At 36.2% G+C, this 14,760-nt stretch overlaps 2 protein-coding genes across 3 annotated transcripts in view; one reads left to right on the top strand and one right to left on the bottom strand.

Annotated features, from left to right (window-relative positions):
- Positions 1-2,712: 2,712 nt before the first annotated feature.
- On the top strand, positions 2,713-9,674 carry LOC121996241 (RNA-binding protein 24-like). Its single transcript, XM_042550135.1, has 8 exons — positions 2,713-3,448; positions 3,551-3,677; positions 5,265-5,385; positions 7,124-7,160; positions 7,265-7,502; positions 7,872-7,995; positions 8,072-8,165; positions 9,224-9,674. Exons 1-6 carry the CDS (start codon positions 3,209-3,211, stop codon positions 7,967-7,969), a joined length of 861 nt encoding a protein of 286 aa, XP_042406069.1. The 5' UTR covers positions 2,713-3,208; the 3' UTR covers positions 7,970-7,995; positions 8,072-8,165; positions 9,224-9,674.
- Positions 9,675-9,862: 188 nt separating this feature from the next.
- The window catches only part of LOC121996239 (cation-chloride cotransporter 1-like), a 36,353-nt gene continuing 31,455 nt past the window's right edge, over positions 9,863-14,760 (bottom strand). For both annotated transcript variants that reach the window (XM_042550133.1, XM_042550134.1), the window contains 4 exons: positions 13,256-13,450; positions 11,602-12,002; positions 11,276-11,437; positions 9,863-11,096 (listed from right to left, as the gene is read on the bottom strand). In XM_042550133.1, coding sequence (XP_042406067.1) covers positions 10,006-11,096; positions 11,276-11,437; positions 11,602-12,002; positions 13,256-13,450 — 1,849 coding nt within the window. In that variant the 3' untranslated portion in view covers positions 9,863-10,005. The remainder of the gene's footprint in view (positions 11,097-11,275; positions 11,438-11,601; positions 12,003-13,255; positions 13,451-14,760) is intronic.

Genomic DNA, 14,760 nt, shown 5'->3' with positions numbered 1-14,760 from the left:
TCTTATTTTTTTAACATCTTCAATTTTTTTTAATATATAATTATAAAAGAGTAAAAAAAAATCTAATATCACAGTATGTTAAAAGTTTTAAACCATTTTGAGCACTATTAGAGCTTTTAAAACAGTAAAAGAGAATTTATTTGGACTCATGTTCACCTAATAAATCTATTGAAGTTATGAAATGAGCTCGATCGAAACTTTCTAGATCCATTATAAAGATTTATGAAATTTTATAATGAAATAGAAGTATGGAATATGTAGAAGGTAGATATGGTGAGAAATCTTGATCCTGAGTCTCCTACAAGAGGTTATAGGCTTGTGCCAATTTGCATAATGTTTGAAACTTTCTAAACATTTTGAGCAATGTTGGAAATCCTTTACGATGATAACGAAGTGCACATTTGGACTCCTAGGCACTACAGAAACCTACATGAGTTGGAATGAGCCCAATTAGAGCTCTCTAAGTCCATCAATATGTTTTGATCAAAACCTATTAATCGACCTAGACTGCTTGGATTTCTAGAATTTTATAATGAGATAAAAGTGTGGAGTGTGTAGAAAGTATATATGGTGAGAAATCTTGATCCTGAGTCTCTTACACAAAGTTATAAGTCCGTGTCAATTTGCACAAAGTCTAAAACTCTAAACCTTTTGAACAATATTAGAAATCCTTTATGATGTTAGTAGAGACACATTTGAACTCTTGGACCTGTAAAAATCTACATAAGTTGAAATGAGCCCGATCAAAGCTCTCTAAATCTATCAATGAGTTTTGACTAAAATCCATTGATGGATCTAGGGTATTTGAATTTTTAACAATTTATCATGGGATGAAAGAGGTTAGTGTATAAAAGTTATATATGGTGTCTAATTCTAATCCTAATATACGTAAGTGAAGTTATGGTTACATGCCAACTAGTACAAACTGTGGTGCTAGTTTTTGAAGACCAACACCACAGTGTTGGTTCTGATCACACACTATGGTATTAGTTTTCAAATATTAGAACCACTATAGTGTTGGTCTTCGGAAACCAACACCACACTCTAGGCTAGTTGGCACGTGATTATAACTTCGTTTACGTGTATTAGAACCAAGATTGAATACCATATATATCTTCTATATACTCCACACTTTCATCTCATTGTAAAATTTTAGAAAACCAAGTAATCTAGGTTCATCAATGGGTTTCGATCAAAATCCATTGATAGACTTAGAGAGGTATGATCATACTCATTCCAACTCTGGTAGGTTTCTACAGTTCCCTAGAGTCCAAGGGTGCTCTCCATTATCATCGTTAAAGATTCTCAGCATTGTTCAAAAGGTTTAGGAAGTTTCAGATTTTGTGTCAATTGACACGGGTCTATAACTTCATGTAGGAGACTAAGAACTAAAATTTCTCATCATATCTACCTTCTACACACTCCACACTTCCTTCTCATTATAAAAATTAAAAAATTAAAGTCAACTAGGTTTGTCAATGGATTTTGGTCAAAACTCATTAATAAACCTAGAGAGCTCTTATCGAACTCATTCTAACTCTTATAAGTTTCTATAGTGCCCTAGAGTCTAAGGGTTACCTCTGTTATCATCATAAAAGATTCTCAGCATTACTCAAAAGGTTAATAAAATTTCACACTTATGCCAATTGACACAGGTCTATGATTTCGTGTAGGAGACTAAGGACCAAGATTTCTCATCATATCTCCCTTCTACACACTATACTTTCATCTCATTATAAAAATTTAGAAATCCAAGTCATTTAGGTCTATCAATAGGTTTCGATCAAAATTCATTGATAGACTTAGAGAACTCTGATCATACTTATTCCAGCTCATGTAGGTTTCTACAGTGCTTGTGAGCCAACCGTGCCCCTCGTTATCATCGTAAAGGATTTCCAACATTGCTTAAAAGGTTTAGAAAATTTCAAACTTTATTCAAATTGACACGGATCTATAATTTCGTGTAGGAGACTCAGGATCAAGATTTCTCATTAATAAATTTTCAAAATGCAAGTCATCTTGGTCCATCAATAGATTCCCGTTGATAGATCTAGAGAGCTCCAATTAAACTCTTTCCAATTCGATGGATTTATTAAGTGAATATAAGTCCAAACAAGCTCTCTTTTATTGTTTTAAAGTCCTCCGTACTCAAAATGATTTGAAACTTTTAGAATACTATAGTGTTGGACTTCACTAATCAACACCACAATGGTGCTGGTCAAACTAGTACTAAAGTGATTTTATATTTTATTTTTATTAATATAATCAACTCTTGTTATTATTTTTATTTTTATTTTATACTCTTTTATAATTATATATTAAAAAATTGAAGATATTAAAAAATAGAAAAAAACATTTTAAACTTTTATTATATTTTAAAATTTTTTATTAAAGTTTTAAATTAAAATTAAATTTAAAAATATAATAAATCTAAAGAATTATTTGTTAAAGTTTAAATGATGTTTAATTAATTTAATTTAATTTTGGAAGAAAGAGAAAAGAGGAAAGAGAAGTTGAAAAATATATATAAAAAATATTCCATACATGTGAGGGGTAAAATTATAATTTAGTGTACTTTGGGGAATAATAAACTAGTTGTAATCCTTTAGAAATTTATCTAACTGATTTATCTCTTCTTTTGTAGGGAGGAGCGAGTCATTTTCTTTCTTTTTTTTTTCCATATATACAATAATAAAAAGATGGGCTATGCCTGAAGCAATTGATGAAAATGTTAGTGGATGCTTCGACGTCAAGAAAGCTGAATAGGGTTTCAGTCTTTCACATACAGTTTGGTCTCTAAAACCGAAAAGAAGGCCAGTTTAACTATGGAGCCCCAGAAATTGCAAGCTCAAAGGCGTAATCACAATTAAGTGTTCTCCAATTAGGGTTCTTAAGGATTCATTTCGCACAGTGCCCACCTCTCTCCATAATTTCCACTGACCTGCCCCACCCTTTTGCTTTTCTATTTTGTGTAAATTATATTAATTTTCGATAATATATGTGTTCTTCCTCGAAAGAGTTCAATTCCTTTAAGTTCCGTGCTTGATCCCGTTTCTCCTCGCTGTTCGTTCGTTATATGTGCGAGATTTGTTCCGGGCATTGTAAAGTTGGCATTTTTTTTAAAAAAAAATTTGGAAGCCCTAGCTGCTGGTGTTTCGGCGCTTGATCCCTTCCCTGTCTTGCTTTAAAGTCAAATTCGAGTCGCTCGATGGCTCTCCACCATCCGGGGCCGGGGTCGGCCTCCGGAACGGCGTCGAGCTCCAGCTCCGGGTTCCACTTCCTGAAATCGCCCTTTGGGGACACGACGTACACGAAGGTCTTCGTCGGGGGCCTCGCTTGGGAGACCAAGAGCGAGACGCTGCGCCGCCATTTCGAGCAATTCGGGGACATGCTCGAGGCCGTCGTGATCACGGACAAGAACACCGGCCGGTCCAAGGGCTATGGCTTCGTGAGTATTCCTTGGGTTTGCGTCCTTATGGGGCTCTTGCAGTGTGCAGAAGCGAGATTGCTCTAGTCGTTCTTTTGTGTTTGTTTGCTGTGTTGGGATTAGGTCACTTTCCGAGATCCTGAATCTGCAAAGAGGGCGTGCGCAGATCCAACCCCGGTTATCGATGGCCGGCGGGCAAATTGTAATTTGGCATCCCTTGGACGGTCACAATCTGTTCTTCCATTTGGCGGTATACCAACTACGCCTTGGTTTTTATTGGATCATTCTCGCATGTCAAATATTTTTCTTAATGAGAAGAGAAATAATATAAAGAATCTGCCTATCTAATATGCCAATGCTCTTTTGATTACCAGCCAATTCATTGTTTTTCCCTTGTAGTCATCTCCCTGAAATACAGTCATGATGTTGCTTTGCTACTGACAGTGTCTTTTGTTTCTATTGCAATAAGGTTGTCTATGTGACAGTTATTTTTTAATTTACTAGCACATCGTGTGCCATTTGAGGCAAACAAAAGCTATTTACATTTTTAATCTCATTCATGTGAGATCATGCACATTGTTTTTCTTTTATTCAGCTGCATTTTGAAGGGGAGCATAAAGTTGCTGCCATGTGACCTTGTGGTCATGGGTTGCATATAATAGACCCAATGTGGTCCGACCTTTCTCTAAGACCCCACTTTGGTGGGAGCTTCTTGCACCCGGCTATCATTTTATTCAGTTGTATCTTGGTGTATTGACTTATCAGAAGTTGATTGATGGCTTAGTTGCACTGATCTATTAATGTAAATGAAATTGTTGGACATCTTTTACTTGCAGCATGATGACATTTATTTGAATTTTCACAGAAAAAATGTATTTCAAGTTTCAACTGAGTCTTACCATTTTCCCTCCTCATAGCCTCCAAAACCATATCATAGAATCTCATCATCTGCCCTTGAGAATTATGCATTAGATTGGATTTTGTCAGTGCAATCAGCATAATATTGATAGTTCAGTATATAAACTAAACTCACCAACACAGAGGAATGGAGATGTAGAGATAATTATGAATTTCACAATGCATTCATTTTGAAGAAATAATCATTATAAAATTCTCCCCAGCACACTATTTATAGGCTGTAGGTAGAAAAATGATCAATTTTTTCCTTATAGAATGTTCTTCTTAAAAGAATTTAGTTTTGTTACTTTGTGTTATTTTTGTCATTGAAGGATGTACACCATCATGGTGGTCTCTAGTCTTAACCTCATTTTTTTATCATCTGGAAATTTATTGTGAATACGTATTTCAGGTAATGCTCAACGATGTATTATTTTAGGTGGAAAACCATAAAATATGAGCGGAATGTATGAATGAGAAAGACCATAAGATGAAAATAACAGGAAATTAAGAGGAAATGGAAGAGGGTGTATAGGAGGAACAGTCATTGTCTAGTCCACATGCATTGTCTTTTGATCTGGTCCTCCTTCTTTTGGTCTAGTAACATTTCATTTTCCATGATGATTAATCCATTGTCTAAGGACTGACTTTATTTCTTCATAATCATGTAGGCTAGTAGCTACCTGTGCTTATTTTACCAAACCCTTGATTAATTTTCCAAGTTTCTTTCATATTGTCTTCTGGTTTCTATAAATCCTCTTCCATCAAAAAATTAAAAAAAAAAAAATCAAAAGGAGATTATGAGTGAAATTTAAGAATGTGAAGTATGATGGAATGCATGATTATTTATGTTCTCTCATTTCCCCAATAGACTCATGAGACATGGTATTAACTATTTTATAACAAGATCATTGGTCGTTTTCTTCCGTTTTTGTTTTAGTTCGCCCAAGGACAGTAGCCCCCTACATTGGAGGCATGCCAGCTCACCGAGGACCATTTGTTGGAAGCCCCCCACAGCAATTATTCAACTATCAACAAGGGTTTTCATATCCGCAATATAGGTTAGTTGATTACCTAAATCTTCCAAAATCATAATTGGTTTTTGTAAAGGATTTTTCCTTTAAATCTACAGAGCTTGGTTACCTTATGGGATAGTTGTAAAGAGTAAATTAGTAAGATGAATGAGTGCTAGAAGCACTTAGACTAAGTTGTGGATTAGAAAAAAAAAATACTGGTGGTATTCTCTGTGTTCAGATTTTTAACTTGGAATGTAGTTTTAGAAGGGATATGTCTTTCTCTGCTTCTATCTTTTGTAATATCTTGGCCTCGTTAGGGAAGAGGAAAAGCTGTTTTGTACATGTCAATAATTTCCATAATGAGTTGAGATGTAAGCAAGAATCAAATACTCTTGTCGTCTGGCTATAACAAATTTTAGGAAGATAAATAAACTCTGGATGTTGTCTTATCAGGAAGTAATAATTTCTTGTGAAGTATTAAGTGAATCTAATCTATCTTGTTTTTTTGTTTCATTTTTATTTTGAACATTTTAACAAAATAACCTTATTGTAAAGGTAGATTGAATAAATAAATGATAATATCAAAAGCACCTGGTCATGACTACTGTAGGTTATGTTGTGGTGGATCTTCTGCACGTTAATGGTTGTCATTATCATGGCGAGGAAAATGATGAAGCTAGAATAGTGCAATTTATTAGATTTAAAAGAGGACAATGGAATCAAATGGTGGTAGTTGATCTTGCATAGTACTTCTGTTGCACATTACTTGTATTGCTAGACTTTTATTGATTATGATCACAATAAGTAGTAAAACCACATTCTGAAGTTGGAACTCCATAACATTATGGAGGTTGCGGTCCATGACCATTACTACTCATGTCATATAAAGGACATTGCTATTATGTTTTGTTAATGTGATTCATCTTTGTCTCTGTGTATCATCACCTTTGTGGATAATACAAATATTATCATAATAAAGAGAAGAAATTCCACCACATACAAATGCAACGCCGTCATTAGATCCATACGTATGGTGAGATATATCATGTGTTGGAACTTCATAATATTGAGGAGGTGGTTGCCCATGATCATTACTACCCATGTCATATAAAGGGTCATCTCTATTTTGTTTTATTCCTCAACTTGTGCACGATTGTGATTCATCTGTCTCTTTGTGTATCATCTCCTTTGTGGATAGTACAGCTATCATCATAATAAGGAAATGAAATTCCACAAACAAACCCAACGCCAACATCATTAACTCCACTTCAATGATGAGTGATATCATGTGTTTTCATTAGTCTCGGATTTAGATCCTTTTCACCCTCTTCTTCACACTTCTTCACAAGTGTGGATATAAGTGTTCATAAACTTCTATTTTTAAAAAATTCTGTGTCAGTTTATGACGTGAATGTGAAGGGAACTTGATGTCCAACAGTCCAAGAAGCAAAAACCTTAACTATTTTGGGTCAATTATCTTATCAATTCATTGACACTCAATACACGGTTATATCTCTAGTAATATCCATCATATCTTTTAAATAACTTTTATTGTGTTAACCAAAGCTTTCTTTTGTTTGCTTTATCTCTCACTCCTTAAATTCAATTTCTCTAACTAGTGATTTTTTGTTGTCATCTTTGAATATGTTTGTGTACCATTTTAGCTTTTCCACCTCATTTTATCATCTACTGGAGATAAAGTTTTTATTGTGAATGTACCTCGTTGATATTCCGCCACTCTCCTTAGGTCAATCATTTAAGAGATTTGATGGTTTCCTTGCAGTTACAATCCATATGGACCTGAGTTCTTCTATCCACAGGTTTGGGACATAAATAATGATATCATATTTTTAAGCTAGGGCTTCTTTTGAAAAGTTAAAATAGCTGCATCTCCTATTATTACCTCTTTTTCTTGTTTGTCCAGACTGTATATAGCCCATACACGGGACATCATTATTTTCAAGTTTATGGTATGCCTGGAGCCGTAAACACAGCCATTTATCCACATGATCAACTTGGCCAGCCTATCTCAGCTGGGCCTGGTTATATGGCAATTCAGGGTTACTCAACACCAGCTCACCAGATTGTGCAATTAAGTGGATCAAATGTCAATGGAATGCCTGGTGCACCTCGGTCGGTGATCCAAGCACCCTATCCAGCTGGTACACTTCTGAAATTACTGCATCTTTAATTCTTTGATGTCCATTATTTACCAGTATTATTTCAGTTGACTGGCTGAAATGGAGTGCCCTTGTTGTTCAAGAAAAGCTTGCCATTTCCAGATACTTGAGATTTGTGTAGCATTTTATGTGTTCAATTTTAACTTGAGAATTGGACTGCAAATCATTTTCCTTCTACGTTAAATTGTCATTTGATCTTAATGAATAGATTTCAAGCTAAAAGAAGGTCCAAAAAAACATCTGACATTCTTGCTCCTCACTTCCTTGCTCGTATATATGCATCTCCTGGGAACTTTCTATGTCATGGGCACATTAGCTAATATAGTTTAACATTATGTTTTATCTTTTTAGGAATACCGTCCAATGTTCCAGCCCAGCCACACTTCATAGTTCCTGCCCACTCACCACATTTTGTGCAGGGTAATGGTTCAGATCAAACAACTGTTTGAAATTTGCATCGTGATATCATCTTGAGGTACATCACGGATCCTTCTGTGGTTCTTTCTAGTATTCTCCAACCGATCGTAACAGCTATTTGCTTCCTGTAACAGGTATCCTTAGATTGCAGCAGGACTAAGAAGAGCAGTACTTCACATTAGTGGCATGCATTCTTGCCTTGCAAGCTATCATCTTTGCATTCTAGAGGTTAGTTCTAATTTGTACTAACATTTGTGGGTAATTTGATTGATTTCTTTTTAGTATTTGAAGTTGTATTGGCACAAAAATTATATATGTTTGTCCTTAGTTATGCTAGATTGTCTGATAATTTCTAGTAGCAGCAGCATATACTAGAACCTTCAGCCTTTTACTCATGGTTTAAAATTTCATTATGTGCCGGACAAAATAGACAAAATTTATCATTCCATCTAGCACCGGCACCATGGAGGAGACCTCCGCAGGTTGCGGCAGCGGGGACACACCCCGTGACCGATAATAGTAATAACATTTATAAAAAAAATTACTGTTACATTTGCCAGCGTGCTAAATTTATAAGAGTTCTTTGAGAGCTTAGCATCCCGTCATGAACTGAAGTGACTTTCAGTTCTGAAACTCTTAATGAACTCACATTTCTCTTACTGTCTTTCAACGCTGTAAGTTATTAGTTGATTTTTCATACCACATGTATTTAAGACCCAGCTAATTGTGATTCGTTAATTTTTGTCCTCAAGTTTATAGATGCATTCAGAAGGATGCATCCTGGTTTTCTCTTCAGATCTGAAAGAAATGAGTTAATCTTGACTTTTGGGATCAACGTATTTGTGCAATATGTAACTCTATCAAAAACAGGACAAGTACTTGCTGATTCTTTTGAGTTCGGATCTTTTTTTTCAAGTTCTTGTTCACTTGCACAAAGGAATATCCTAGTTCCTAATCCCTGTCTGGCCTAAGCTTTATACCATGGCACTCGATGATTCATGTGTCTCCATTATGTATTCTAGACACCTGGCTACCAAGAAAATACCAGATAGATGCTGCACGTCTATAATGTCAATTTTGGTTTATATTCAGTAGCACCATAAATAGTCAAATCAGACCAGGATGTATGCATCACACATCAAGCTGATTCATGTTATGCTCTATGATAGTTTTTTCTTGGCTTGTTTCTTGTGTACTACTGATCAGAAACACAATGCTCATTGCTAAAAGAAAACACTTTTGCTTTACTTGTTAAGAATAACAGACGGATGAATCCTCTTTTGCAGGTTGTCCTTGTCATTGTCAGTTACAGAAGTCATCGAGTTGCTCCGACGGAGGGAGCCAAAAGCACGAGCACAGATCGCTCTGCCTGCAAGGGCAGGTGGATACCCACCCTCATCCTATATGCAGCATATATGCACACGTGAATTGGGGAGTCAGAATTGGAGTCTGACAACTCTCTCCACTTCTCCCTCGATAGAAAGATCGAAGCTAATTCCTGTGGAGCTTGAAGCTTCATCGTGTCAGCTCCCTGTGGAGTCTATTATTAGATAGATCAGATACTATTAAACAGTGTGTCATGAAAATAAATAACTGGTCCTTGAAGGCGTTAAGATCAGCTCCAGTCAGTGTTCAGAGGTCTTTTCAGATACATTTGCACTCTTACCTGTGCCACATTTCCTGATCATTTTCTCATTTTGAAATAATTGCACATAGCGCAGTCAGTCTCAATAGAAACAGCATCAGATGTTGCTTTAGCTAACAATTCCTTTGGTCTTTAATTGGATCACCATACTAACTGGAAGTTAGCACGATATGATGGAATAAACCTAGCAATATAAGTATGAACAAGCGTGTTTCACAATACATTCAAGGGAGAATTCGGATGGAAAATTAAACTTCCTATGAGATTGTGTACCAAGCAGTGAAAATAATGAATATTGTAATTCCAACATCCAAATTGTTGAAAAAGTAATTGAATTACTATGGAATTCTGAAAAGCAACTAAGAATGGGGCAAAAAGGATTGATTACTGTAAGATCCTATCAGCAACAAATGATGAGTACAATTACGTGAACAAGGTAACCACATCTCTCCTATATCCCCTAACTATCAACAGCCTTGGAACATTCTCCACTAGAATATCCATATACTCCATGTAAAAGTATGCAGGATGGTTCGAGGGAGGTGGAGGAAGGCTAACCAGCACAACGGCAGCCATCCGCGAGTATCTGAGGATGGTTGAATTTAGCTTTAGGGTTGTGTAAAGGAACTTGTCAACTTGTTGCTCATTTACAACTACTGGCTTCCCATCCGCCATCAAGGATTTCCCTTCTCTTTTGGCAGTCTCCTTCATCTCAGCAAGATACTCAGCAATTCGATGTTGTGCACCAGCAAATGCCTCTGTGGATTCATCTTGTTGGCCCACATTGTCGACATTTGATTCCCATGACTTCATTGTTATGACAATTACCTCAGCTTGCATACGGAGATCGTAAAGGAACTTCTTAACATCAGTCTTGAGGACTTCAGCATCTGTGTCCTCTTCAGCAATGCAGAAGACCTGGATCTTGCAGCCTTCGAAACTCTCTTTTGTTAGTAGGAGCTGGGATAGAAGAAGCATGAGTCCACCATCTCTCACGATCCAATAAAGGTCAATTGTGCCAAATTGTTTTTGATACTCACCAGGCCACTCATCAAGGCCTTTGACTATCACGACTGCCTTGTTGGCGATAATGCAATCATTAATAATGCTGACAAAAGTAGATGGAATCTCAGTGAGGTTCTCCCGACGCCAAATCTCAGGATATCGCATAACTACAATATTGGGCTTAAGGTTGCCTAGACCCATTATCTGGACAATTCCACGGAAGCCATCGGCCATTGAAGGTGCAACGATAATCTCAGCCACTGCTTCACAACGTTTGTAGTCTATGTAGGTGCTCAGCTGGTGGCAGGCTGTCTTAGCATCCTCGGCCAATTCATGATAGTCGCCATCAAGAATTGAGACAAAAATTGACATACCACGACCTTTTTTCTTCATGCAGTTAGCAAAATCTGCTAGCTTTGGGTGACAAGGGACATTTTCTGGTAGCTTTCCCCATGGGCGACAGAAGATGAGGGGGATAGGGTACCAGTTCTTTGGATGTACCTGGTTTGCTGCAATAACCAACAGGCATAAGAAACCAATAATGGTAGTGTTTCACTAGAAAGGCAGCACTAGTGTTTAGTAAATACTGTAAGACAATTAGTTATCATTATACAATTGTGCAATAAACTGAGCGATGACACATTTTCCTTCAAAATCATAACAAAACCAAAATTTCATGTACACGTACCTCCCAGTGATCGAAGGCTTCGCAAGGCCAGTTGAAAATAGGCACTCTTGAACCCATCTCCCCAGTCACCAGCCTTCCCTTGTATGCTTACATAATAATATATGAGACTAGCAAGGGCCAAAGATACCACAGTGAATGACCAGGAGATGAGCAACATGATCACTGGATAGATCAAAATTAATCTTAGAAATAAAGCATTTTAGTGGTCAAAAAAGGATTCATGTCCACTGTAAGTTGGTCTAGAATTGTTACTTTCATTTAGATGGTATATCTTATATAACTAGATGCCTCAACAATCAACACCTTATCTGCAAAAAGGAACATACCAATGCAGAGCAATGCTCCAACAAGTGAGAGGCTCCAGTGGTGAAACCTCCATCTAGGTCGCCAGCTAGGAGCATCGAGTAGGTCAAGAAGGAAGCAGGATAAGTTGACTCCAGCATAACACAGAAGGAAGAACATAGTTATAGTAGGTGTGATCAGATCTAGGTTTCCAATTAAGACACAGCTGATACAAATGAAGGCAGTAAAGAGAGTTGCCAAATGAGGTTCTCCTCCTTCTGTGACCTTGAAATATTTAAGAACAGGGAGGATGTCATCATTCGCTATTGCTGCAAGCAAGCGTGGTGCACCTGTCAAACTCTGAAGTGCAGCACCTAAAGTGGAGAGCACAATCCCAACATATATAATTGATGGAGAAGGCCAAGCAACTTCAGCAGTAAGAAGCCTGCACAAGTTTTAAGATGAGACAGGAAATACAACCAGCATGAATGTAAAAGAGAGATATTTTCAGGTCAGACCCAGTAAATAGAGCAAAGAATATTTTTACGTACAAATCTTTGCTAATCCACTTTAAAAACTGACCCAATCAAAAGATCATCAATTTACCATACAGAACACCTCTAAATGATTGGTATTAAGAGAATCCATTGGAGAACCATGAAGCTACTGAGAAGAATGAGGTTGGTAATTTCAAGATAGAGGAGACTTTAAAATAAGCCAGTGGATAAAAAGAGAGCATATTGCCTTTTCATACAAGTCCTAACCAACACGTTCATGTTTAAGTCAAGCACCATCAAGTCATTCATAAAATCCTTTTTCAGTGAAGAAAATGTAAAATACTATTTGCTACAACTTGGTATTGTAATACAAGTGTGCAGTCCTTGGTTTTATACAACACATGGATTCAGTGGAATCAAGATGAAGAATCCATTTCAGAAAGTGATGCAACTATAGGTTAATAATTTCATCCAAACATACACGTTTCTGCAATTCTAGATGTGTTTTCCCTTCAAAGAGATGAATTAACACACTAAGTCTTGTCTGTTTTGACATCACTTAACTAGGCCAACAGGAGGAAGACAAAAAAAATCTTTAGAATGATGCCATTACGTTAATCAAGTAAATAACAACTGTAATTTTTGAAGGATAAAGTAGCCCTTTTTGTTTCTATTTGTCTCTGGCTTGCCCTCTACCGTTTCTACTTATTCTACATAGGGATGTAATTGGTTTAATTGTCATAAACACAAGTTTTAATTTACTGATGCTTTAACATCCTGTTATCCTGGCTTGATTAAGAGTGGAAGGTAGTAATCATATTAATAAAGTTTTAGGATGAGTAAATCTTAAAGAGATATGTATAAATTAAGTGTAACAATCTTTGTATGGGCCAAATTTTTTTTCTTCATGCTCTTCCTTTGTGTTTCTTTCCTTCATTGATTGATCCTCAGTGTAACAATATAACTCTTTTTAAGCTCATAATGGCAAAAACTATACTTGCCATTCCTGGACAGAATATATCCATATAAAGTAAGATACTTGATGCTGATTTATTTCAGTCATCTACCTAATCATGCCATCTTGCAGGAACACAATTTTTTTGTGCTCGTGTAGAAACAGCAGTTTGAAATGGTGTTTTGCCAGAGTAAGACAAATAATTCAAGACACAACTATATTGTGCTATAGAGAAAATGCTAGTACCGGTTTGTCAGCAACTCTTCTCTGGTGGCCAAGGATCCAAATAATATAACAGATATCAAATACAAGAAGGAGGTAACAAGTGTTGCAGCAAGTGTTCCAACTGGTATGGAGCGCTGTGTATCCTTCAAAGATGCAGATCGGTTTGAACCAGCCATAATTCCTGTTACAGCTGGAAAGAATAGACCCACCAACGCACTGCAAAGCAAAACAAGAACAATATGGATCTAAATACTTAGTTAAGTCTATAAAACCTTATAGTTATATATATTAGATTTTATAAACATGCAAAAAAACAATGGTAGGTTTCTAAGTTAAATGGCAAGCTTATTGACAAAGAAAAAAATGGCATTTTTACTGAATCGCATAAGCAAGTTTCAGTATTAGCCAAACCACATACCCAACTTTCATAATATCCAAATCACGTACCATAGTCCCAAAATACCCCTCCACTTTCTCTATAGGTCCAGCAGTTAGTTTCATCTAAAACTAGTTGATGAATCAAAAAAACTTTGAATCACTTCAAATCAAAACAAATATACTTCTAGAAACTTCAATGTATTTATGTCCTCAAATCTAAATTTGATAGTGCAAATTAAGCAATGAATTAAATTGAGAGCACATCTCCAAATTACCTACACCATTTGAAAATTAAAAAATTTGATATTTTTCGAACATGGGAAGTCCTAAGAACCCATTAGTGGTGTTGGACAACGAGTATCATTGTCCTAAGCCTTATAATGAGCTTGTGACAAATTTTACCTAGCCTTACAAGTTTAAAAGTTCACTGTTCTCAATTTATGTAAGGGCATGGATACATTAAGAAGGCTTTCAAAAGTACATTAATTTTTGTTTGAAGTGATTCAGAGTTCTCTAAGCTTATTAGCCAATTTCAAACAATATTGTTTGATGGACCTACGCCATTTGAAAATTCAAATGTTTGATATTTTGTGAATCAGGGGAGTTATAGAAACTCATTGATGGTGTTGTCACTAAGTCTCATTGTCCTAGATCTTATAATGAGCTTGTGATAAATTTTATCAAGCCTTTGCAAGTTCAAAAATTAACTGCTCTGAATTTATGCTATCAAATTTAGATCAAAAGGCATAAATACATTAAAGAGGTTTCTAGGAATACATTAGTTTTGATTTGAAGTGATTCAAAGTTCTCTAGGTCCATCAACTAGTTTTGTCCAAGGAGGACGAAACTGGTTGGAATTTCAAACATATAGTGCGTGATTTGAGTATTATGAAAGTTGAGTACATGATTTGGGTAATACTGAAACTTATTTAAGTTGTTCAGTAAAAATAAAATAATGAAGAAAAAAAAATGCTGAAGAAAAAAAAAATCAAAGGGGCGCCCATTTTTTTGGAATCATCAAAGGGGTGTCTCTTTTTTATTTTTATCAAAAGGGAACGCCCCACTCCACCAATCTTATTGAAATGACATAGCTGTCCTCCAATACACTGCCACCCGGTCCCATCAGCCAATTGGCTTCTTCCCAAGTA

Source organism: Zingiber officinale, chromosome 6A (genome assembly GCF_018446385.1).
Source record: "Zingiber officinale cultivar Zhangliang chromosome 6A, Zo_v1.1, whole genome shotgun sequence".
Taxonomy (NCBI): domain Eukaryota; kingdom Viridiplantae; phylum Streptophyta; class Magnoliopsida; order Zingiberales; family Zingiberaceae; genus Zingiber; species Zingiber officinale.
The sequence above is the reverse complement of the archived record's forward strand: the minus strand, read 5'-3'. Positions and strand labels throughout refer to the sequence as shown.

Coding starts and splice junctions, on each gene's coding strand:
- LOC121996241 (XM_042550135.1), top strand. CDS start 3,209: ATGGCTCTCCACCATCCGGGGCCGGGGTCGGCCTCCGGAACGGCGTCG. Junction 3,449..3,550: donor GGTCCAAGGGCTATGGCTTC/GTGAGTATTCCT, acceptor TGTTGGGATTAG/GTCACTTTCCGAGATCCTGA. Junction 7,161..7,264: donor CTGAGTTCTTCTATCCACAG/GTTTGGGACATA, acceptor TTGTTTGTCCAG/ACTGTATATAGCCCATACAC.